Source organism: Cibotium barometz, chromosome 1 (assembly GCF_041138505.1).
Source record: "Cibotium barometz isolate CiBa-2024 chromosome 1, ASM4113850v1, whole genome shotgun sequence".
NCBI lineage: Eukaryota > Viridiplantae > Streptophyta > Polypodiopsida > Cyatheales > Cibotiaceae > Cibotium > Cibotium barometz.
In genome coordinates this window covers 46,873,189-46,896,849 of record NC_141046.1, presented here as the reverse complement: position 1 = coordinate 46,896,849, position 23,661 = coordinate 46,873,189, and the positions used below count along the sequence as shown (strand labels likewise).

Here is a 23,661-nt window from a genome sequence, read left to right as displayed (position 1 = left end):
CACATGGTATGTCTTATGACTAAATTCTGCAGACTGATTGACATACCCAATTCAGCTCTTAACTTTTTTAGATACGGCATCCACACATAGAGATTAGATAACAAAAAATCACAATTTTAATGATCGGGTAACCTCTGTTGAGGGCTTTGGATGGTTGTCTAGCATTTTGACACATGGGGCAATGAGTTAATGAATATATAATCAGGATTTGAACTTTAAAGATGTAGCTACTACTGTTTGATGGGGACGAGTTAGATAGGTTATACTGTGCTAATCTCAAACTGTGAATTAAGCTGGATTTTGAGATCTACATCCTAGTATATAATCTGATTCAGGATTATGTTGAGTTAATAGTTTTTAGCTCATAAGGCATTCCCTTCAGGTTTAAAAATCTATCTCAACAAACAAGATACAAGCATGGAGCATAAACAAAGAGAAAGAAAGAAGCATTCAACTAATCATAGATTAATCTACTTCAATGAGTTCTTTGGCTAGATCGAAAAGTGATACAATAGTGTCCATGTAAGCTCATCATGGTACAAAAGAAAACAAAGACTAGAGCTATGACTTGAGAATGCTAAATCCGAGCCATATGATACAAAGTGGGACCATCATCATACAACCTATGGAGCTAACCCCCTGGTAGGGGGAGGGGGTTGTCAAGGATATTGAGCATGGGTTAGCCTGTAGAAGGCTCTGCATATCTGCTGGACATGGGAAGGTGGCTCTGTGCCTCTCTAAGATCTCCTCAAGTTGGGGCTGATGCCTGTGTTGTTGGCAAGGTCCAGGGAGTCTGGGGTGTTGGGTTCGCTGTAGTGTCGTGGCCCGATCTAGAGTCACACCAAAGTGGGGTTTGGCGGGGGGTCGGGCACTCACGAATGTGTGGCTCGATGAGGCTCTTGGTATGCCATCTATAGCTAGTGGGGCATCCTCTCGTGGTCAAAAAAACTAAGTGATGGTCGCTTGGGGCCGGGTGGGTGTCTCCCATGGGGTCTCGACTCCTAATGTGTGTGTGTGTGTGTGTGTGAGAGAGAGAGAGAGAGAGAGAGAGAGAGAGAGAGAGAGAGAGAGAGAGAGAGAGAGAGAGAGAGAGAGAGAGAGAGAGAGAGAGAGAGAGATCTACTAAGGGTCTATGAGACCAAAAGTGATACAATGGTACCATGGATATACAAAGCCATGGAAAATTGAAAGAAAAAGTAAAAAGAAAACATTTAACACTAATGTATGGACATGTAATCAACATATGATCCTTTTTGGGGGGGGGGGGGAGAGCATATGATCCTTGGAGTTGGAGAAAGAGAGCTACCTCCATGAAATTTTTTGATATATAAAAATATAATATATTATGATGTAAGTTGTAACATCCATAAGTATAATGTAAATATAATATCATAATATCATAATATCATAAACAACAACACTTATACACAACAATGAAATTGAATGACTGTGAATATCCATTTCCTGTTAATTTCAAGCCTTCCTCAAAAGAAGAAGAAGAAGAAGAAGAAGAAATTGAATGACCCTATTATATTTGTGCTCTTAGTAATAAAATTTATCTTTTCAATTTTATAATAAAACAATAATATCAATTAATTGTATCATAAATGTGAGATAACACACATTAATAATAAATATTTATTACACAAAACGATAAAAAAGACATTTAAAACATTTGCTTATATTATTGGACATAAAAGGAGGTGGCAAATGCAGCCTCGCTTTTTCAAACAAGACGGCAGCTCTCGAGTGCAAGCTCGTGTGTGGCAAGGTGCGTTTCATCAGGTCACCCCTCGCATCCTAGCTTGACCTCACTTGAAAAAAACTAATACCAGTTTTTATTTATCATGGTTAAATCGATTTTTGCAAACGATTCATGGCTTTTTTTTTTTCAGCAAATTTCTTTTTTTAAAAAAAAAAATCGACAAATTTTGGGTAGCTGCTCTCTTTTCAATGCCTCTTGTTAATCTTGTTTCATGATTTTAATATAGATTGCTAGTTTAAAACTTAATGCTTCTCTGCAATTTTTCTACTCTTTGGGTGACCTATTTTTCCTTTTCTAAGATCATCTCGAATCAATAAATAGACTACAAGAGTTCTTGGTGTAAAAATGGCCTCCTTTTTTTTTTTTGGGGGGGGGGGGGGTGGGCGGCATGGTACCATGCTGGCCAGAAGGGGGCACAAGCTCAAACTCATATGACATATAACTCAAATTTTTCTTTTGGAAAGGCAACTTGCATATGGTGAAGTGATGCATTTCATGGATCAACTTTGGTGAGCAGTGTTAATGATAAATTTACAATTGCATGATTGGTCTTGGGACCTTCTAAGGGTTTTTTTTTTTTGAGAGCAATATATTATATACGAGATGCCCAGTTTAGAATTCATGCCTTTGAGTGGGACACCTTCAAAGAGTTGTAACCATTGGGATGATCATGATGAGGTTATATTGAAGAGGATGGACGAAGTAAAGAAATAAAGGGAGATGTATTAAGGCCTGCGAAATAGCCAAAATGGGGCAAGAGACCATGACATGTAGGCAATGCATGTTATGCAACATTGTCAGGATTGAGGAAAAAAATGGGCCATCTCAGTATCATGCATTTGTTTCAAATTGGTCCAGCTCTCAAACTTGAGCATGAATTCCGGGGTTCTTTTTTTTTCTAATGGAAATGAGGCATAGCAAGCTTTAACTTGAAAGCCAGATTTCAGTTTTGATGCCAAGCAAATGGGTGCATCCATCATTACAGCCTGCTCTATGAGAAGCGTCATGAATAGCCTGCTCTATGAGAAGTGTCACGAGAATCTTTGCCTTGTGGCCATGCATAAGCTTAGGGAAGCTTCCAAGGAAGCTTGAAGGGGTGGGGAGCTTTTTACATGTCATCTTGGTTTGCTACTAATCCATGGTCATCATGTAGGAACTCTTGGTTGGAAGTTCAACAACAAACTTTCAAGTTAGAGTGGCCCAACTCTTATTCCTTTGTGCCTCTGCTCCGTGTGATATAGTTTTGGGAGAGAAGCTTGGCTAGAAGATGAGAGGGAGGGAAATACATATGACTAGAGGATCTTAAGAGCACAATCTATCATCACATGTCAGGAAGGAGTGCTTTGTAAGACTACTAGTGTCAGGAAGGAGTGCGTTGTAAGACTACTAGTGTTGTGAAAGTGCTAGTCAAAGAGAGATGTGCAGCTAAAGACTTGCAAACACAATCACACACAAGTAATCCTAATCTAACCCTTGTATTATGTACATAAAATCTTCACAAATGATTGTGCAATTGAAACCGGCCTTTAGTAGAAACCAAAGGGTGGTAGACTAGTAGTCACCCAAACACAGCTGTAATTCAGCAAATAAGACATACAAAAGGGGAGCTAGAGTGCTCCTACACAAAGACAACGACACCTGTTGGTCCCAAAGCTTGGCGCCCCTTTCGGTATTTCTTTATTCACATTCAATGGAAGAGTTCAACTGAATACATCATAGCCATACATGGCTTATACATATGCATGTCCAAACTGTCAGTCCTCTTGTCCTCTTACCATAGAGGTTTCACACAACCCTGTGCCCAAAACATCACACTGTTATTCACCTCTAATCTGCCAAGAAGATACATCCACAAGGCCCTGTAAACACAGTCAATTGGCCCATGCACGTAGCCAAAAACACAGCCCATGCACGTAGCCAAAAACACAGCCATGAAACAGCCCATGAACCCTTCTTGAAACATTCAATTGTTGCTCTTGTTTCCGCACTCTTGGGCTGCAAATCCCTCCTCTCACAAGGAAACCAAGAGAAGAACCCCCGAACAGCCCTCTGACTGGAAGAAAGGGAAGCTATGTACTCCTTAGGCTGGCATGCGTGTGATCAGAGTAGCCATTATCCTTGCCTCAATCTCCATTTTCACCAAGACCAATCGAAAGAGAGAAGAAAGGCTTCAGCCCACACCTCCGCCTGCAACCTGAGTGTAACTTAGAGCGCTGCCCTTGCAGTCTAGCAACTCACGAAGAGAAAGAGATAAGATGAGAGAGAGAAACCTGCTGTCCTGCAGTCCTGGCTGCCGGCCTTCTCACAAAGGGAGAGCTGTTCGCCTATGCTTTTATACAGCCAGCCAGTCGTCAAGAGAGAGAGAGGCGGAAAAGTCTCCTATTCAGCTCCTGCCCGCCAGCCTTCTCACACCAAAAAGCCTTACCACGTGCAGTCCAGACCTGTCGCAAAGAGAGAGAGAAGATCGTTTCTGTCCTGTGTGCCCAGCCGACCAGCTTTCTCAAAGAAAAACCACCCATGTATGCTGCAGCCTGAATGTGTGCCCAAGGAGAGGATCAACCAGTTGCCTGTGTGCCTCTGTGTCTCCTGCCCTGCCCTTCACAAGAGCGTGAGAGAATTCAATGTGCAGTTCTGTGCACCCAGCAAAACTCCCCGCCAGCCTTCCAAAAACGTGAGAGAAAAAGCACACGTATATGTAGCTGCAATTGACTTGCTCCAAAAGAAGCCCCAATAATAGCGTAGGCCTCTCCCAAATGGGCCACGATGCTCTAAAATCTTTTATTTTTAAAGGTTTTAAACCTTTGTCCCCTCCAAACCTTTGTCCTCCCCCCACATGGGGATATAAAAGGGGAAACTTAATTAATAGTTCCTAGTGTCACCTCTTGACCCCAAGTGTGAACATTCAATAAATGTCTACATACTTGTGTCCTGCATACTGACCACCATGCCCACATGTTCGCTGCACAAATTCACAGGGTTGTGACATACCCCCCTCTTGAAAAATGGCAAGTGTCCTCGATTGCATCTTGGTGATACAGCAAGACATCCAAAGCGGAACCACACTAATAACGAAAGCTGCCCATACAACAAGATATCAGCCATGTGATCCAATTGAAAGTGAAAAGTACAATATGGCAAGATCAGCGTCCCAATCTCTCTCTGCCATACATATGTAGCAACATTCACTGCAAATCAATGGTGTAGTAATAGTCCAGGTTGTATACCACTGTGAACCATACATAACCACAACATCCAATGTGACTAGAACACATATATCATAGAAGTCCCATAAGCAGATGTACTGTCAGCCTACAGTACCTTTGGGTGAGACAAAAGTTGCACCAAGCGACATTTGAGCCTATCTGTATCAAGGGAGCGGAGGTGCTACCCCCCTCTTGAGCATCAGGCAATTCTCCAGACGTATGCTCGGTTGAACCTGAATGAGCCGTAGCAAGAGTCGGCTCCAACTCAAAGGCATCAAGATAAAGCTACAATACTTGAGGTGAATCTCCTAAGTCACTCTCCTCTATCCACTTCGCATCCATCGGTGAATAGTTCTTGAACTTCACAAGATAGCGACGAGAAACTTTACCTCGTACCTTTCTTGCCTTATGTGCCAGTCTCTGCTTGGGAATAAGAACCTCATCAAGTTCCTCTTCTTGAGCCTGGCTTTCTCAAAACGCAAAAGGACCCAGTCACCCAATGCAAACTCTAATGCACGCCTATGATGGCCTGCTGTCTTCTTTTGTTTTTGTTGAGTTCTTTAGAGTGCCAACTTAACTCTCTTGTAAGCTTCATCAATGTTTTCCACATTTTGGTCAGCTTGAAAGATCTTATCCTTTGTGTGCAAAATGGGTGGTACCTTCTTCCCTCCTTCCACAATCTCAAAAGGCGCTTTGCCCGTCGAGGTATGGACGGTGTTGTTATAAGCGAACTCCACCAAAGGAAGATACTTTTCCCATTGTTGCTTGTGCTTTGACACATAGCACGTGAGAAGATCTAACACTGTGGAATTAGCCTCTTCCGACTACCCATCTGTCTGTGGATGAAACGATGATGAAAACTTGAGAGTTGTACCCATGTTGTCAAACAACCCTCTCCAAAATAAACTCGTCATCCATGGATCATGGTCACTGATGATAGATGAAGGCATGCCATGATACTTGAAGATGTTCGCCATGAACAACTTCACCTTGTGATCAACTTTGATCTTCTTACGCACGAGAATGAAATGAGCTTGCTTACTGAACCTGCATATGATAGTCTAAATGCCATTATTCCCCGTTTGTGTCCTTGGAAGATCAAATATAAAATACATGGCAATGCTCTCTCATGGTCTATCTGGAATAGGTAAAGGCTGAAGGAACCCTGGTGTCTTTTGACGGTCAAACTTCACCTTCTGACATACGATGCATGCTCTAACAAAAGCATCAACATCCATTCTCAAGGTCTGCCAATAAAAGAAAGAAAGCCTTAACTGCCTTTATTGTGGCCTCAATGCCCCTATGACCTACATACGGTGGAGCATGACTTTCAATCATAACCTTGAGCCGTAACTGTGTGGTAACACACAGTCTACCATGCATCAACAAAAAGCCATCCTTGAGAGTATAATGATCATGCCGCTGACCCTCAGACATCTGCTCATAGATCTTGCCAAAATCCTCATCTTGCGCATACTGCTCTTGCATCTCATCAAGCTCATGATGATAAGCAAGTGAAACTACTAAGACTTGTGGCTTGCGTGACAAAGCATCTGCCATAACATTCTTTTTGCCTTCCACATGCATAATCTGAAAGTGGAACATAGACAAAAAGTTGGCCCATCTCATATGCTTCTCAAAAAGCTTAGTTGCGTGAGGAAATATCGCAAAGTCTGATGATCTGTCTGCACAGTGAAATCAGCCCCAAGCAAATAGCGTTTCCATGTAGAAAGAGCATGAATTATAGCCAACATCTCTTTCTCATAGACTTGTAAATGCTCCTTGATATTTTGCAATGTACGACTCTCATAGGCTATCACATGTCCTTCTTACATGAGAACTGCCCCAATGCTGTTCCCACATGCATCACACTGGACAACAAAAGCCTTTCGGAGATCCGGTAGTACCAATACGGGATCCGAAGTAAGCTTTTCTTTAAGCTTCTTAAAGGCTGCAATTTCCCAATCAGCCCATTGAAACGCAGTTCCCTTTTTTGTCAAAGCATGAAAGGGGCAAAGGAATCTCAGCAAAATACTGTATGTACCGCCTGTAATAGGAACACAATCCCAAAAAGCTGTGTACATCATGCACGGTCCTCAAATTTGGCCAATTGAGAATTGCTTCTATCTTCGAAGGATCCATACAAATTCTATCTTTAGACACGGTGTGCCCCAAGAAGTGTATTTCTTCCAAGAAGAACTCACTCTTCTTGCCATTTATGACCAACCTATGCTTCCGGAGTTCTTCAAACACGGTGGCCAAATGCTCCCTATGCTCCTCCTCTGAGCGTGAATGCACGATCATGTCATCAAAGAATGTGCCACAAACGCTCGATGAGGCCGGAAAATCCTGTCCATTATCCTGTTAAAGGTGGCGGGAGCATTTGTCAAGCCAAAGGGCATGACCAAGAACTCATATAGCCCAAAGGTGGTCCGAATTTTGTCTTATGCACATCCTCGGGTCTAATGCGTATCTGGTGATACCCGCTTTTCAAGTCTATCCGACTAAAGACTGTGGAGCCCTGTAAGCGGTCCAAAATGTCATTGATCCTTAGAATAGGGAATCGATTCTTGATGGTGTTCTTGTTTAGCGCCCTATAATCTATGCACATGCGCTAAGAACCATCTTTCTTTTGCACTAAGAGCACGAGTGAGCAAAAGGGTGATGAGCTTGGCTGAATTAGCCCCTTTTTCAACAACTCTTGTACCTGGCTTATGATTTCCTCTTGTTGGGTTGCACTAACACGGTATAGCGGTCTATTTGGTGGGGTACTCCCCATAATAAGATCAATAGCATGATCTTTTGGCCTTTTCGGAGGAAGCTCTCTTGGCAATTACTCGGAAAGAAATCTTGGTACTTAACGTAGGAAATCGGTCTTGTCTTTATCTAACATAGACAAATTAGATTGAGATTCATCATCTTTTGCATCCTTAACAAAAACCAAGTACACGAAAAGATGCGTTTTCATTCCTAATGAAATGGCCGAAGCCGATACAATAGGAACAGATTCCCCTTTAAGCTTTACATCCAAAATATGCTCTTTCCCTCTATGAGTCAAAGTAATTTTCTTGTACGTATCCACCACCGCATGTACCCTATGGTACCATGGCATACCTAACAAAACATCACACCCATCAAGTGGCGTGATATAAAACTCCTGACTGTCCACATAACTCTGCACATGAAGCCTCAGCTTTCTAATGATAGGGGTAACGAGTTCTACATATCCAAGACAAGCCATATTAGCCTCATAGATAGGCCCCATCTCCTTTGCACGGATCCCCAATGTACCAACCAAATCTGGTGAGATAAAGTTGGCTCTAGCACCTGTGTCAAAGAAGATCAAAGCATTCTGATCTTTGACCTTGCCTCATGCCTTGCACAACTCTGTTTCCTCTCCACCTGGTTGTTCCCCAACAAGATCAGGAACTAACCCTGTAGTAGGCTTTAGTGTCAAAGTCCTTGTTGGAACTAACTTTGCAGTAGGCTTTGCTTTCTTAGTCTTGGGCTCCCCTTTAGTGTCAGAGTCCTTGTTGGACTTACGCTTGGGACAATTGAAAGACATATGTCCCTCTTCGGTACAGCAAAAGCATTTCTTGGCATCCAACAAAGCCTGCTTCTCCTCTGGAGTTCTCTTAGGCATTGGTAACATCTTACGCCGCTTCTCGGCAACCACTGTTGCATCCCGAGATGCATGCCTTGACTTCTCAGTTTTGTTACCAGTGCTTTTGCTGCCCTTAAATCCAGTTGAAACCCCCGTGAGTAACGCATTTGCCGTCGTAGCATTCTCTATCATCTATGACATATTTGCTACTTGGGTCTTAATGCAATAGTCATGCACTTCCTTGGGCAACCCACAACAATACTTCTCAACCTGCTCAGACAGTGGCACTGTACGATAAGAAGTAACTGAGAGTAGAGCTTCCCAAAACTTCTTGTTATAATCCTCAAGATTCTCACATTTCGATGCATCCAACTTATGCCACGCTGTCATTACATCCACCTCAAGCGTAGATGTGAGCCACACGGAAGAGCACACCAGTTTAAATCGTACCCAAGTAGATGGTGCTATGCCTTGCAAAAGAAGAGTGGACCACCACTGCAATGCATTGCCGTTGAGAAAAGTCGCGGCTTTTCTCACTTTCGAGGACTCCGTGTAATTTCCACCAGAGAAAGCAGCATCAAACTGTCGTAAAAATGTAAGAGCCTTGAGTATGTCTTTGCTTGCATTGAATGTGTCAAATTTCACTGCAGCTCCCCCTTCCTTATAATCCTTTGCCTTACCCATAGGCGTTAGATTATCGTAAGGAAGTGGCTTCACAAGATTGCTACCCCCTTTGTTCATATCCATACTAGGGTCAACATTGCTAGTTCCTACACCTTGCATACCATGTAGTCCTGTTGATCCTCTCATGTTTCCAAATATGCCACTATGCATACCGGGCTGCATGCTCCCATACATGTTTCCTTGCATTCCTAGCTGCATGCCCCCATACATATTCCCTTGCATTCCGGGCTGCATACCACCATACATGTTGCCTTGTATTCCAGGCTGAAAACTAGCTCCAAAATTCCCTTGTATTCCCATGCCTCCTTGAGGATAACCCCCAGTCATGGATTGGAACACGGAACCACTGCCAAAATAGCCTGGATGCAAAGATGGTTGTGGAATAGGTGGCTGCCTGAAAAAGGAACTTTGTGGGTTTGCACCATAAGTGTTATGCATGTTAGAAAACTGTCCAAAAGCAGGATCCTATGGGATAGCACTACTGTTGCCTTGAGGTGGGTTCCTAGAACGCACCTTCTTCTTCTTCTTCTTAGGCTAAGAAGGGGCCCTCATAAATTCAGCAAACTTCTCACTTTGCGTGAGCCGCATGAGCACATCCACTGCCCCTGCCAATCGGGCTTTAAATTGGGCATCCTCTTTTTCTTTACTTGGCATATCTTCTGGCTGTGTTACATTCTCATAACGTGCATCTGCTGCAGCTTGTTCTCTTGCAAGTACATCCTCAGATTTAGTCCTCTCAGGAGTGGTCTCCTGCTCTTCTTCATCATCATAGTCATAGTCATCCTCATAGTCAGACATCTTGCTGAAATTTTTAGCGACGACTTTCCTCGAGACAACCACGAGCTCACCCCCTTGGGAAAGTTGGTGATGATCCCGGCAATGGAACCTTGAAACCGGCCTTCAGTAGAAACCAAAGTGCGGTAGACTAGCAGTCACCCAAACACAGCTGTAATTCAGTAAATAGGACAGACAAAAGGGGAGCTAGAGTGCTCCTACACAAAGACGACACCTGTTGGCCTCAAAGCTTGGCACCCCTTTTGGTATTTCTTTATTCACATTCAATTGAAGAGTTCAATTGAATACATCATAGCCATACATGGCTTATACATATGCATGTCCAAACTGTCAGTCCTCTTGTCCTCTTAGCATAGAGGTTTCACACAACCCTGTGCCCAAAACACCACACTGTTATTCACCTCTAATCTGCCAAGAAAATACATCCACAAGGCCATGTAAACATAGTCAATTGGCCCATGCACGTAGCCAAAAACACAGCCATGAAACAGCCCATGAACCCTTCTTCAAACATTCAATTGTTGCTCCTGTTTCTGCCCTCTTGGGCTGCAAATCCCTCCTCTCACAAGGAAACCGAGAGAAGAACCCCCGAACAGCTCTCTGACTGGAAGAAAGAGAAGGTATGCACTCCTTAGGCTCGCATGCGTGTACACGATCAGAGCAGCCATCATCCTTGCCTCAATCTCCATTTTCACCAAGACCGATCGAAAGAGAGAAGAAAGGCTTCAGCCCACACCTCCGCCTGCAACCTGAGTGTAACTTCGAGCGCTGCCCTTGCAGTCAAGCAACTCACGAACAGAAAGAGGGAAGATGAGAGAGAGAAACCTGCTGTCCTGCAGTCCTGGCCGCCAGCCTTCTCACAAAGGGAGAGCTGTTTGCCCTGCAGGCTGCCCGCCCTATGCTTTTATGCAGCCAGCCAGTCGTCAAGAGAGAGAGAGAGGTGGAAAAGTCTCCTGTTCAGCTCCTGCCCGCCAGCCTTCTCACACCAAAAAGCCTTACCACGTGCAGTCCAGACCTGTCGCCATAGAGAGAGAGAAGATCGTTTCTGTCCTGTGTGCCCAGCCGACCAGCTTTTTCAAAGAAAAACGACCCACGTATGCTGCAGCCCGATTGTGCGCCCAAGGAGAGGATCAGCCAGTCGCCTGTGTGCCTCTGTCTCCCCTGCCGCACCCTTCACAAGAGCGTGAGAGAGAATTCAGTGTGCAGTTCTGTGCGCCCACCAAAACTCCCGGCCAGCCTTCCAAAAGGGTGAGAGAAAAAGCACACGTATATGCAGCCGCAGTCGACTTGCTCCAAAGAAGCCCCAATAATAGCGTAGGCCTCCCCCAATGGGCCACGATGCTCTAAAAAGGGTATTCTTTTATTTTTAAAGGTTTTAAACCTTTGTCCCCTCCAAACCTTTGTCCTGCCCCCACATGGAGATATAAAAGGGGAAACTTAATTAATAGTTCCTAGTTTCACCTCTTGACCCCAAGTGTGAACATTCAATAAATGTCTACACACTTGTGTCTTGCATACTGACCACCATGCCCACATGTTCGCTGCACAAATTCACAGGGTCGTGACAACAATGTACAAATATGATTAATTCCATGCTAGATCTCAGCCCAAGTTGCATATGGTGCTGTTGTCCTGATGCAGACATTGTATGGCAGGTCTTCTTGAGGCCTTGAGATGTAGATCATTGGATGATTGATGAGGTCATTTATTTTTAGGTCCAACTAACACAACTTGGCCAGCCTTTTGCAAGCCCTACAAAAGTTTCATGAAGTCCCTTAACATGTTCAAACTGGGCTAAAAAGGTGCCCAACGCTTGTCACGTGCATCCCGCACTTGGATGCCACGTAGACATATCCGAACAAGGAGGTGCAGGACCTGGAGTGGAAATTGGTCTTATGTGAGCCCAGTCCGGGACGAGTCAGCCCAAGGTTCCACTCTACGTGTTTGAGGTCAGGTGTGCATTGTCCTGCACATGAAGTAGTGCCAGTCTATACTGTGAGTCTCCCTCTGGAATGATGTTAGATGATTTGCGTGTTGGGTTTGCGAGTGGACACCAGGCATCTGTAGGAAGCATCTAGGATTGCATGTTGATGGGGCCAACCCTTAGGGCTACCTCAGGAAGGAGATGACATATCTCTAGACAGGGGCTTTGGGTAGGCTTAGGCCACCCAAGAGGGGCCCTAGGCCTTGCCCCCCAGCCATTGGAGGGGCTGGGCAGGTTGTCGGCCAACCAAGGGGCCTGGCTAGGCAGCTGATAGGCCCCAAGGGCTTTGCCCAGCCAGCCGGCCAAGCATGGGGACTGCCCAGCAGCCAGGAAATTGCGTAGGGTGGCCAACCTTTAGCCAATGTGAAAACGATGCATAAAAAGCCGTTTATTGCTTTTGACCAAGTCGTGAGGCTGTCAGCAAAATAGGCCGACCCTTGTGGAGACAACCAACCAATAGCAATTAGGGGTATATATACCTAGACCAGAATTCAGTCGATTCACCTCATTATTCACAAAGGGTTGCTGCGTTCCAAGGGCTAGGACAGCCAAGAGGAAGTGCTCACCCATGGTGAAGAAGTGCAAGTAAAGAACCAATCTTTATTTCAGTACAGAGGATATTCGGGACCCGATACTATGTCCTCTTCTCCCTCCCTCCCTCCCTCCCTCCCTCCCTCCCTCTCTCTCTCTCTCTCTCTCTCTCTCTCTCCCCCCTCCCTCCCTCCCGATACTGTGGACATCCAGAAGACATTGATAGTTGTACATTGATTTGTCTCATAGGTCGAGTTCGGCCTCTAGTAGACGTTAATACAACTTTCTTTCTTTCTTTCTTTCTCTCTATTTCTGCATATATCTCTCTATTGTGCGTTGTCTTTGTCGCGAACGATTGCTGAATTCTGAGCATCGAAGTTACCAATTCTTCCACCGAGCTTCTACATGTTACATTGCTATCAGAGCCTTCTTCAAGTGTGAAGATTCAACTACAAAACTAGTAAAAAAGAAAGGATTTTTTTTTTCTCTCGTGTGGTTGGTTTTAGTTTCCGGTGGACCATCCCTTTTAGTGCGACTCCTGTCCCTAGAAGGGCGGTTGGTTTTTAGCCTCTAGAAGCCTCCGGAAAGTCTCCCACACACAGTGTGGATAGTCAAATTGCGGTTCAGAAAGGAAGTGCATTTTCTTGCTATGGCAAGCTTCGATGAAGAGAGAGAACGACGAACTTCGGAACAAAGATCACTAGGCAGTCCTCTGAGGGCGGCATGCACTCATGAGGGCGGCATACATGAGTGCATGATATGCTCGAGCAGATGATGCGAGCAATTGCAGAACAGAGCACCAAATTGGAAGAGCAGACTTGGCCCTGGAAGAGCGCATCCGTTTTCCAATCCCTTTTTCTCTTTCTTCTCCTCTCTCTCCTTCTATTTCCCAGATCCTATCAAACGATCCTCTATTGAATGACCCTTTTGAAGGGTTATAACCGCAATGGAGTTCGATGCTCGAGTTGTAGATGCACACAATGGAGATTCAATTGATAGAAGACCGTATGGCAGTATCTCGTGTTGCTCTCAAGATGACACAAGGTGATGCGTGGAACACGAAAGATATCTTGTGGCTTTAGATGCAAGAGCGACACCAACGACTTCCTCCAGTCATCCTCTGAAGAGGATGAAGTAAACTTGACCCCACAACTCTTTATTCTTGGTTGCATCAATTTGAAGCTTATTTTGCTACAGTTAGAAAAAATGATACTGACAGAGTGATCTTGGCTAGTTGGTATTTGGAAGGTCAGGCCATTTCTTGGTGGACCTAGTGGGCTCATGCCCACGCCAGATTAGGTATGGCGGCTTATGTTTGGGATGAGTTTGTCCTCGATCTTAAGCGGCGGTTTCTACTATCCCATTACCTTGAGTGACTCAAAGACGAGTTTAGGGAGGCGTGTCAAAACGCACAACCAGTCCTACAGTTTGCCAAAAAGATTTCGAACTTATGTTTGCAATTGGGCATATTTGACAAGGACAAGAAAGGATAGTTCCTTTATGGCCTTGATACGCAAATTGAGTGGGAGGTGCATATGTTTCGGCCAACCACCTTTGAAGATGCACTCTGCGCTTGCGCAAAGTGTTGAAATGAAGTACAAATGGCGAAAAGCCCAAGACTGCCTAGCCCATAGTCACCAAAAACGGGAATGGAAATGGCACTCTCGGAAAACGGAAACGGAAACTGGTGGGAAATGGAAACGGGTAAGAAACGACACACATACATAAACAATTTTTTTGAATGTTTATAATCAAACATTTATGAAAAAACGTTTATTAAAAAAACGTTTTTGTTTCAACGTTTATAAATTACAAAAGTTTATGAAGAAACATTAATAAAAAAAAGTTTATAAGAAATGTTTATGAAAAAACGTTTTTTTTTTCAACGTTTATAAACAAACGTTTATGCAGAAACGTTAACGTTTTTTCTCAATGCTTATAAACAAACGTTTATGAAGAAACCGTACAAATTTTATTTTATTTTTAGAATTTTTTGATTGTGTGTGTCCGTTTCCACCCGTTTCAGTCCGTTTCCACAATATGTAGGGCTAGGAAACGCGTTTCCACATTTCCAAGGCCCGTTTCTGTCGTTTCTTGTGACTATGGCGCAACCTTCCACTCCCAAGGCAACCGCCTCGGAGGGAAAAGGCCAAAACTAGACGGGGTCTTCCCTAGGAGAGAGCACGAGAGCCTCTACGTCCAAGAACTCGACTAATGTGCCCAAGTTTACTCCAGACCAGACCGCTTGTCCAAGGTGATGGAATCGTAGTTGGGTTGCCAACTCCAAGAACTGTTGCAATCTGGCTTCATACGTCCCAGTGTGTCGCCATTTGCTGCATTGATCTTGTTTGTCAAGAAGAAAGATGATTCTTCTCGATTGTGTGTTGATTATTGTGCACTCAATAAACTATTATCAAGAGTAAGTTCCCAATGCCTCGGATAGAGTCAAGGTGTTCTTTAAACTCGACTTGAAGTGTGGGTACCACGAGGTGAGGATTGTTGAGGGGGACATCACCAAGGTAGCCTTCTGCACAGAACAGGCTCACTATGAATTTGTGGTCATGCCTTTTGGCTTGACGAATGTCCCAACCACGTTTAACCTCATGATGATGCGGGTTTTTAGGGACTTGATTGGACACAGTGTGTTCATATTTTTGGATGATATACTTGTATTTTCAACTACAGTTGAGTAGCATGATATAAGCAACGAGCTCTACGTCAATGAGATGCCCTCCAAACCTTGGATACATAATTAGTGCTGAGGGTATCCGACTTGATCCGGCCAAGGTGGTCGAGATTGTCAATTGGGAAATACCACAGATTGCATATGACATTAGATTCTTTGTGGGTATATGGCATGCATACTCCACCCACATAGACAGATTCTCTGACCTCTCGGTGGATCTCCCAAATCTGCTAAAGGGTGTCTGTGGGTAGATGGCAGGCATACTCCACCCACATAAACAGATTCTCTGACCTCTCGGTGGATCTCCCAGATCTGCTACTAAAGGGTGTCGTGACTAGAAGGCAACGGATCCGAATGACTCTACAAGCGTTGGAGGCATTCAAGAATCTTAAGGTGGCTTTGTCAGAAGCGCCTTGTCTAGCGCTTGTCTCATGGGACAAGCCGTTCCAAGTAATCACGATGCGAGTAACATTGCAATTGGAGATGTGTTACAAAAGAATGGCCATCCAATAGCTTACATGTCTCGTAAGTTACTACCCGTAGAAAAGAATTACTTGGTCTACGATCGAAAACTCCTAGCAGTTATTTAGGCATTGAAACATTGGAAGCATTTCCTTTATGGCCGTGAATTTGAGGTTTGCATTGACCATCAGGCATTACGCTAGATTCAAACAATGCCAAGTGCACAGTGCAGCACCGTTGGAGCCAAATCTTCCAATAATTTGGTAGTATGATTGAGTACCTTCCAGGAAAGGCCAACCCAATGGCCAATGCTTTGAACAGGAAGGGAATAGTGACATTGATTTAGACCAGTAGACTTGACCTTGTTGGTACGGGACTAGATGACATGAAGCATATGTACGCAGATTCCAAGGAATTCGGTACACAATGATAGCAAGCATTGGATGCCATAGGACCATGCCACTTTTTGATACGGGATGGTTGGCTTTTCTACAAGTGCACAGTGCAGCACTGTTGGAGCCAAATCTTCCAACAATTTGGTAGTATGATCGAGTATCTTCCAAGAAAGGCCAACCCAATGGCCAATGCTTTGAGTAGGAAGGAAACAATGACATTGATTCAGACCAGTAGACTCGACCTTGTTGACAGGGTTGATTCCGTACGTCGTACGGCTGAAACCGTACGTACCTGCCGTATGGTACGGTACGGATTCGTACGATACCGTACGAAATGAGTTTTTTTTTTGGTTTTTTTTGGGGGGGGGGGTTGTTGTTGTTGTTGTTGTTGCGTGGAGCAATTTCAGTCTTCTAGAGAGCCATTCATCGCCCTTTGCAGCCTATAGGGAGCTGTTTGTCAAGAGCGTGTGCACTTGCCATTGCCATATTAGGGGATCCTCGAGCTCCAATCCCCGCCTTCATGATGATATTCCATTGCCCTCTCATGATGATACCCCACTGCCTAGAGAGCCCTTGTTTGATGATGATGGCAACCTACTTAGCGAGAATGATCCCCAGAGTGTCTCGTCCACCTTCGAAGAGTCCTCTTCAGAGAACTCTCTTGATGGACACTCTAGTAGTGATCATGTTGATGATCATGTAGATGATGTAGACTTTTGATATGTTATAGCTCTCTAGGCATTGGGCATCTGTCTCCTTCTAGCCCATCGATGATGTATTGTAGTCTGTAGTATCATGTATGTACGCATGTTGGCGGTCGCCCATGCCATGAGTTTTTGGCCTATCCTTTTGTAGCAATTTTGTACTCTAATGGCATGATGACATTATGTTCATGGTTCTACTATTTTGTAACTTCTTGTCTACAATTTTTAAGTTTAGGAAGTATTTTTTTTTTAAAAACGTACTAATATCGTACCGTACCTCAAAAAATTTGAAGGCACCAATTAGTACCGTATTTTATCGTACGGTACCGTATCGTACCTTTCGTACTAACTAACCATGCTTGTTGATACGGGACTAGATGACATGAAGCACATGCATGCGGATTCCAAGGAATTCTGTAGGAGCAGGCATTGGATGCCACAAGACCATGCCACTTTTTGATGTGAGATGGTTGGCTTTTCTACAAAGGCCGACTTTATGTCATGAAGTCGTTCAGGACAGCTCTTCTCCATGATGTCATCACTGGTGGTCACCGGGGCATGAATTCGACTCTGGAGAAGTTAGAAAGATAATATTACTGGCCAACGAATGAGATGTGATGTGTTCACTCATGTGCAACATTGTGACGTTTGTCAGAAAGTGAAAGCTCCTGCCTCTTAGTCCGGGTAAGCGTAATACGCAGTGCTTAACTATTGTTGATAGATTTAGCAAGGTTGTTATGCTTATTCCATGCAGGGTCAATGTGACCGCCGAAGATGTTGCCCATTTGTTCATTCGGCATTGGTACTCGATTGGCAAAATCCCTAGGACCATAGTGTTAGCTTGAGACGCCAAGTTCACCCCTCATTTTTGGAGGGCATTGTTTGACAATTTTGGTACTAAACTGAATTTTCTAGTGCATTTCACCCACAGACTGATGGCCAGACAAAATTACAACCAATTGGTCTTTGATGTGCTGAAGTGTTTGATGTCCACTATCAGCAAGGTAAGTGGGAATTCGAATTTGCCGTTAGTTCAAACAGTTTTGAATGATTCATTTTCTTCAACTATTGGCAAGACTCCATATGAAGTGGCATTTGGAAGACCATTCGAGTCGCTATTTCCCAGAACCTCATCTTCAAGGGCCTTGCCCAGCTAACCGGCCAAGCATGATAGTCTGCACAGGGCTGCCCAGTAGCCAGGACGGGTGGCCAGCCTTTAGCTAGTGTGAAAAGATGCATAAAAAGCAGTTTATTGCTTTTTGACCAAGTCGTGAGGTTGTCAACAAGAGGCCGACCCCTGTAGAGGCAACCGATCAGCAACAATTAGGGGTTTAAATATCCAGACGAGAATTCGGTCGATTCATCCCATTATTCAGGAAGGGTTGCTGCGTTCCAAGGGAAGTGGGAATCGAATTTACCGTTAGTTCAAACAGTTTTGAATGATTCATTTTCTTCAGCTATTGGCAAGACTCCATATGAAGTGGCATTTGGAAGACCATTCGAGTCGCTATTTCCCAGAACCTCATCTTCAGGGGCCTTGCCCAGCTAACCGGCCAAGCATGATAGTCTGCACAGGGCTGCCCAGTAGCCAGGACATTGCACAGGGTAAGTGGGAATCGAATTTGCCGTTAGTTCAAACAGTTTTGAATGATTCATTTTCTTCAGCTATTGGCAAGACTCCATATGAAGTGGCATTTGGAAGACCATATATCAGCAAGGTAAGTGGGAATCGAATTTGCCGTTAGTTCAAACAGTTTTGAATGATTCATTTTCTTCAGCTATTGGCAAGACTCCATATGAAGTGGCATTTGGAAGACCATTCCAGTCGCTATTTCCCAGAACTTCATCTTCCGGGGCCTTGCCCAGCTAACCAGCCAAGCATGATAGTCTCCTAGTAGCCAGGACATTGCACAGGGTGGCCAGCCTTTAGCTAGTGTGAAAAGATGCATAAAAAGCAATTTATTGCTTTTTGACCAAGTCGTGAGGTTGTCAACAAGAGGCCGACCCCTGTAGAGGCAACCGATCAGCAGCAATTAGGGGTTTAAATATCCAGACCAGAATTCAGTCGATTCATCCCATTATTCAAGAAGGGTTGCTGCGTTCCAAGGGAAGCGCTCAGCCAAGGTGAAGAAGTGCAGGTCAAGAATCAGTCTTTATTTCAGATTTACATCATTCTAATAAAGCAAATACACCATTCGTGGTGGGGGCCCTGCCGAGGGTACTCGGGACCCAATACTTTGTCCTCTTCTCCCTCCCTCCCTTCCCTCCCTCTCTCTCTCTCTCTCTCTCTCTCTCTCTCTCTCTATTTCTGCACATATCTCTCTATTGTGCGTTATCTTCGTCGCGAATGATTGCTGAATTCTGAGCATTGAAGTTACTAATTCTTCTACCGAGCTTCTGCATGTTACAACTCTTGGCCCCTTGGTCTCGTTGTTCTGCACATGATAGGGTGCCCAAAACTAGTAAAAACCTGCCCTGTGGGCTGCCCACATTGAGAATTTGAGCCCATGCTGCTGATTACATAAGCCTCGGGCTGCCCACTTGAGCATTTTGCTTGGTGTTGGTCTGTACTTGGAGGTGGTTTACATTCTCCCCCAGAAAAAATACAGCTGGAGTGAGCATGCACGTGAGGCAGGAGTTGAGAGGGGGAAAGAAAACATGATGCTGGGGGGATTGTGTTGGGGTGGGGCAGGAAAGCCAGGGGTGGGGTGGGGTGGGGGGGGGCCGGTGGGCAGGGGTGCAGTGGGCAGCATGGCAGGGGGAACAGGAAGGAGCACTTATAAAAAAGGAAGGGGGGAGGGGGTGCGCTGCTTGCAGGTCGTGAGGCGGAGGAAATCCAGCTCTTGAGATACAAGAGTCTATTCTAACATGACTCGCCAAAGCATGGTTGCAAAGGTTTCCTTTTTTTCTTCATCACCAGTGTAATCACTCTAAAACTGGTTCATCCAGAAACATAGTCCAAATTCTCAGATGAGCATGCATGCAACTTTTTCATTTCTGAAGCCTCAGCTAGCCTTGTTGTGGTTCTTTCTTTAAAAGTGCAATTCTTATCAAGTATCTATTCCGGACTTAATTTTGCAAGTTAATTATTGCAGTAATGAACGTGAATATAAATTTGGGTAGGCCCTATACCGGGGGGATGGCTGATGGGGCCTAGAACAGACTCTGTCCCATTGGGCAACCAGCAAAGCATTGGTCTGGGAGCCTTGAGAACCCTATCTGAGAGCCATCTAGGTGGGAGATCGAGAGGTAACTGAGGGAGTCCTCTGGTGAGGTTATGATCAAATGGATGGATGGGACGCTGACAGCTGCAACTGCTGTTGTTTGGGGGGGACTCAATCACCTAACAAAGGTTCCGTCTGATACTAGGAGAAGCTTGTGGTACATGTTTGAGAGGCTTGGGAAGCATATTGGAGGCGTGAAGTCATGGTGCCATCTAAGAAAGTAGGCATGTGGGCTGCAAACTGTGATGGGGCTCAGGTGCAAAACTCTGTCCGTGAAAGTGGCCAAGTCAAACTCAACCCAAACGTAGCCATTGCTGAGGAACTGAATCTCGGAAATCTGGCTGTGCTCGCCAATCCTTGCAGCTTGCAAGAACTCCAGATCTGTCGGGTCTGCTGCCCGCAAACCTGCTGATGAGAAGTGTGAAGCAGGAGCTGAGGGTGAGAAAAAAACACCACTGGGGGGAGGAGGGCTGGGGAGGAGGGTATGGTGGGAAAGGCAGTGGATGGGGGAAGGACTTCAGGGGGCAGGGGTGCGGTGGTGGGCAGCAGGGCAGGGGGAAGAGATTCACAGGAGGGAGAAGGTTAGGGGGTCCAGGGTGGGAAGGAGGTGTGTGGGAGAATGGAGGGAACAATGTGCGAGGGGAGCACAAGGGGGGGATTACAAGTTCCATCTGGGCCTTGCTGGGTGGCACCATGTAGTTGAAGAAGGGTGTGTATGAGTGCTATTAGTGCCTATCGCGCCAAACCGTGCCAAGCCTACTTCCCCAGGCTCCATAGCCTATGCCCATGCATAAAAGCCTTCAAGTGTTGCTGTCTGGGGTCGTCATAGAAGAGAAGTTAACCTACCAGGAGATCAGCAAACAAGGATGCGATATATAGGTGTATGCATGTGAGTGATGGAGGCACAATTCTGGTGGGATAAACTGTGATACTGTTTTTGTTTCTTGGACTTGAGACTATTACAATATGTTTCAAGTTGTTAAGAATAGGTTGGGTTTTTAATTTGGTGCTGTTTCAAGTAAGGTATATAAGCGTATGTGATTGATGGAGGCGCAATTTCTGGTGGGATAAACTGTGATACAGTTTTTGTTTCTTGGACTTGAGACTATTACAATATGTTTCAAGTTGTTAAGAATAGGTTAGGTTTTTAATTTGGTGCTAAGTGCAAGTAAGGTATATAAAGTTGTCAGGCTTGACAATCAACGGCTTTTTTGCTGTTGCGATTCATGTGTAAATGTATGCTTCTGTGCAGAGGCTGAAAGGGTAAGCAATGGTGGACTTGCAATCAGTGCAACGCTATGCAGCTGGTGCATTATTGACTCTAGCTCTTCACCAAGCTCAGATTCACCAACGTTCCTTGCCATTTCCTTCAGATGGTTGTGTAACGGAATCACAACATGGTTCAATAGACACAGAAAACGAAGAAGAAATCAATTCTTTATGGACCAACCAACAGTCTGGTTTGCTCCGCCCAATCTTCAGGTACATTTTTGCACTCTTTCACCTCACGTGATGCTATTGAATATAGGCGGCCTAAATCTTAATGGGCTTATCCTGGGCTGTTTTTCCCTCCTTTCAAGCTTTATTTTTTAATTTACACTTGAAATCCATTGAAAAGGGCTTCCTGGATAAACCATCAACAGGTGCCACTTGGCAGGTATTTGAAAATAGATCCCAAAGCATGGGTTGGATTAGAACAAACGGCATTATCTACAGACACAAAGTCTCACATAGGAGCCGTACGTTCATTCTTACATCTTCTCATAAACTATGTTGGAAGCATATGTAGTTTGGGGTTTGGTCTTGAGAATTGTACCGTATGGTTTGATAAAGGTGGTTCATTTTTCCAAGTGGGTTCTGATTTTACTGCAGTTTTTGAGAATTCTCTCAGAGGAGGAAGATAATGCCTCTACATGCAACAATGCAGAGGTGAAATTGGCTGAAGCTGTGGAAACTGTTGCCCTTAACTTTGAGGGGTCCTCTTCCTCAGTTGCCAATGACAAAGAGCACCCCACCAAATCATTGGAGTTGTCAGACACAAATGAGCGCCTGACAACTTTACAAGAGGCCTCGTCATCGGCGTTTTCGTCAGCTTCTGGTTGTGATGGGAACCCCCAAGCACTCAGTAATAACTTTGCACAAACAAATGCGACACGAGAGTTGCCATTGTTAAGGGAAGATTATTTCGCTTCCTCTCCTGGTAAGAATAGTCGAAACATCTCAGATCCATCTAGAAACGAAAAGGAACATGAAGCAGCTACATGGGAAGGTCTTGAGTTGAAGAGATTAAGGGAGACCCAAACACTTAAACTTGAAGGTGATCATGCTTCAGAAAATTTCTCTATAGAAGGACAGTCGATATCTGAGGGTAGATTATTGACACAACAGAGAAAGGTAGCAGTGCTGTATGAGCTTCTTTCTGCAGCCGTGGCTGATACTCTTCCAGAGGAAGGTGAAGATGAATCGAGGATGAGACGGGGTTATGATGCTCGCCAGCGTGTAGCTCTTCGACTCTTGGCAACATGGTTTGATGTAAAGTGGACTAAACTGGTATGCATGCTTTTGCAACATGCCATTTCTGTGCATTTGGAGATTTAGTTTATAGTAATTTTGCTACATTTGGTTTGGGGATGTGTGCAGACAGCAATGGAGATTTTGGTTGCATATGCTGCCATGGCAGCTCAGGAAGATAAAGAAGAAAACAAGGATGATAAGGCAGGTGGAACAAAAAGCTGGGCCAAATGGAAACGAGGTGGTCTTATTGGTGTTGCTGCTGTGACTGGGGGAGCACTCCTGGCCCTCACCGGAGGTTGAGCTGCCTTTTCCATATGCTGCTTGGTCTTGTTGCCACTTCCTTTATAAAATAAAAGGGTATCATTGTCTTTCATTTTCAGGCCTTGCTGCGCCAGCTATTGCTGCTGGTTTATCTGCATTAGCACCAACACTTGGCACCATCATACCAGTCATTGGATCTACTGGGTTTGCTGCTGCTGCAGCTGCCGCTGGCTCCACTGTAGGTTCTGTTGCAGTTGCTGCTTCTTTTGGAGGTACCACCTTTTTTTTTTGTATGCTTTGTTTGTCAAAATAAGGGGCCAAGATCAAGAAAGACCTGGCTTTCCAGAAGGTCTGAAATGAAATCTTTTTTTGTATTGACCATCATTCTCATTTTTTTTTTTTTTGGCAGTTTAGCATAATATGAGCATATGATAGATAAAAAAGCTGATTCATGATGAAATTATTTTTACTTCCTCCAAGTAAGCTGATCATTTTTAGTGGCCATGTGCATCCCATTAATCTTGCTGGTTGGCCCTATCCTGATCAGGGGCCTAGAGAGACGTGGAAGAAACAAACTAGAAGCTCCTCAGCTGTAACACACTGTATCAGTAGGATCATATTGGCAAGGAGCTCTTGGTACATCAGCAGCAAGGAAAGAGAAGTTATAGGATGATAGGAGAAAAGCAGCAGGAAGGGCTGGTCGGAGGGCCTTGTTATGGGCTTCTCATGAAAGACTGGCTGAGAATTCTAGGTAAATGGACTCTGAAGAAGGGGGGGCTGATCATCTTAATGACTGTCAGGCCACACGAGATAGGGGCATTGGTACCTTGTAGATATCTTCTAGAAGTT

The 23,661-nt window shown here is 44.6% G+C and overlaps 1 protein-coding gene across 4 annotated transcripts in view; it reads left to right on the top strand.

The window, feature by feature from the left end:
* The first annotated feature begins 1,676 nt into the window (after nucleotides 1-1,676).
* Nucleotides 1,677-23,661, top strand: part of LOC147642081 (transmembrane and coiled-coil domain-containing protein STS1-like) — a 77,309-nt gene continuing 55,324 nt past the window's right edge. Inside the window, exons 1-6 of one of the 4 annotated variants that reach the window (XM_086802701.1) lie at nucleotides 1,677-1,771; nucleotides 21,290-21,519; nucleotides 21,695-21,776; nucleotides 21,910-22,587; nucleotides 22,678-22,846; nucleotides 22,932-23,084. In XM_086802701.1, the coding sequence (XP_086658827.1) occupies nucleotides 21,308-21,519; nucleotides 21,695-21,776; nucleotides 21,910-22,587; nucleotides 22,678-22,846; nucleotides 22,932-23,084 (1,294 nt within the window). In that variant the 5' untranslated portion in view covers nucleotides 1,677-1,771; nucleotides 21,290-21,307. Of the gene's footprint in view, nucleotides 1,786-1,893; nucleotides 1,936-21,289; nucleotides 21,520-21,680; nucleotides 21,777-21,909; nucleotides 22,588-22,677; nucleotides 22,847-22,931; nucleotides 23,085-23,661 lie in introns of those variants that run through there. The other 3 variants (XM_086802685.1, XM_086802709.1, XM_086802694.1) reach the window with 3 other exon arrangements.